Source organism: Eimeria mitis, genomic scaffold (genome assembly GCF_000499745.2).
Source record: "Eimeria mitis Houghton genomic scaffold, Emh_scaff2506, whole genome shotgun sequence".
NCBI lineage: Eukaryota > Apicomplexa > Conoidasida > Eucoccidiorida > Eimeriidae > Eimeria > Eimeria mitis.
The window spans coordinates 3,804-5,240 of NW_013570847.1; the positions used below are offsets into that span (position 1 = coordinate 3,804).

Consider the following 1,437-nt stretch of genomic DNA (forward strand, 5'->3'; position numbering starts at 1 on the left):
GTGCAGACCAGGTCGGAGTATCTGGGTCGAGCGGAACACAAATTTAAGCCTGATGGCCGTAAACTGCATGGAAATGAGATAAGCTCACTGTTTCCAGCTGCAGTTTAATCCTGCCCTGCCTTGTCTTTTCGAGCAATGCGCGAAGACTATCCACTTCTTCCTGTGCTTTGGAGCGCAGTTCTTGGAGAGTACGAAGCTCCTCCAATTCGGCCGACTCTCCATCTGGCGAGAAGCCAACGTTCGCAGTGTACTTATGGATAGGCAGCGCAGTTTGTAGCGATCAAGCATCTGGCTCTTTTTTATATGTTTGCGTAGCAGCAGCAACTGTTTTCTACATCCAACATTTGTTCAAAGTTATTTACATATCCTTCACCTAGAATGACAAACTAAGCGGGTGCAAACGATTGCTCGCTTCTAGCAGTGATGACGACAGTCTAATGCATCTCTCGAAAAACAAACACAGAACGTGAAAATTACAAACCTACCGTCGCCTGGCTTTTCTGTCTCCTGTGACTTCTTCTCCGCCATTTTCGCGGATGTATGTGCTCAAACCAACTATCCGTTTTTACGACTGTTGAAACCTATCCAACCAGCAGAGCTGTCTATTTATAAAATATTTTACTACAAACCATTAGGTTGCCGCTAAGGACCACTGGCCTATTGCGTTTGGAATTTGCGGGGACTTGGAGTGGTGTGGAGCCTAATGGCTTCGATTCTTTAAAGGGTAGTGATGAATGATTGAGGAAGAATTACAATAAAAGTTTTAACTTGAAGTTTTAAAATCTTATGATTTATTCCATCTTACATTTGCGGAAAGCCCCAAAGCCCCATGGTGCTCGTTGGCTGCATGCTTTGTTAATGCATGCGCTCACTCGAGCCCCAAGCCAACACTCGGAAACGCAGCTCAACAGTTCACGAATAAGTCTTTAAAGAGGTTTTGTATGAGTTAGAATTGGCACTGTTAATATATCGGGTGCTAAACTAGCAGGGACCGCTGCACGCTAAATTTTGCTGCTGAAAGTATGCTACTCGAGTAGTGGGGATTTATTCTAAATTGATGAACCCTATTCTGACGTAAAATGAAGTAGGATTCAGCTCTGGTTCAATGCATCTTATGTGCTATTTTATTTGATGGTTTACAATTTGTACACAGCCAGCCCAGGAGCTGACTTGTGGGGCTGATGCGAACGCTTCTTTTTACCGCAACGATTTATCCTGTGTGTATGTCGACTTAGACGGCATGAAAATATGATTCCTTGGCTATCTGGTGATAGCATAGAAGGGTAATGCATACGAAGGCGAATTACAGCACTATGCAGAGGTACACTGTATACAAAAATCTTGTTGGAGTGCAAAGCGGGTTTACCACTGGCCTGGAGCTGGTCTGGAGTTCTAGTAGCCGCAACTTCGTTGCAGCTACGTTCTGCATATACGCTC

At 44.4% G+C, this 1,437-nt stretch overlaps 1 protein-coding gene across 1 annotated transcript in view; it reads right to left on the minus strand.

Annotated features, from left to right (window-relative positions):
• Positions 1–528, minus strand: part of EMH_0054830 (growth-arrest-specific protein 8, putative) — a gene marked incomplete at both ends in the record, with an annotated part of 2,851 nt that extends 2,323 nt beyond the window's left edge. Inside the window, 2 exons of the mRNA XM_013497163.1 lie at positions 89–222; positions 486–528. Coding sequence (XP_013352617.1) covers positions 89–222; positions 486–528 — 177 coding nt within the window. The remainder of the gene's footprint in view (positions 1–88; positions 223–485) is intronic.
• Between the last annotated feature and the right edge of the window lie 909 nt (positions 529–1,437).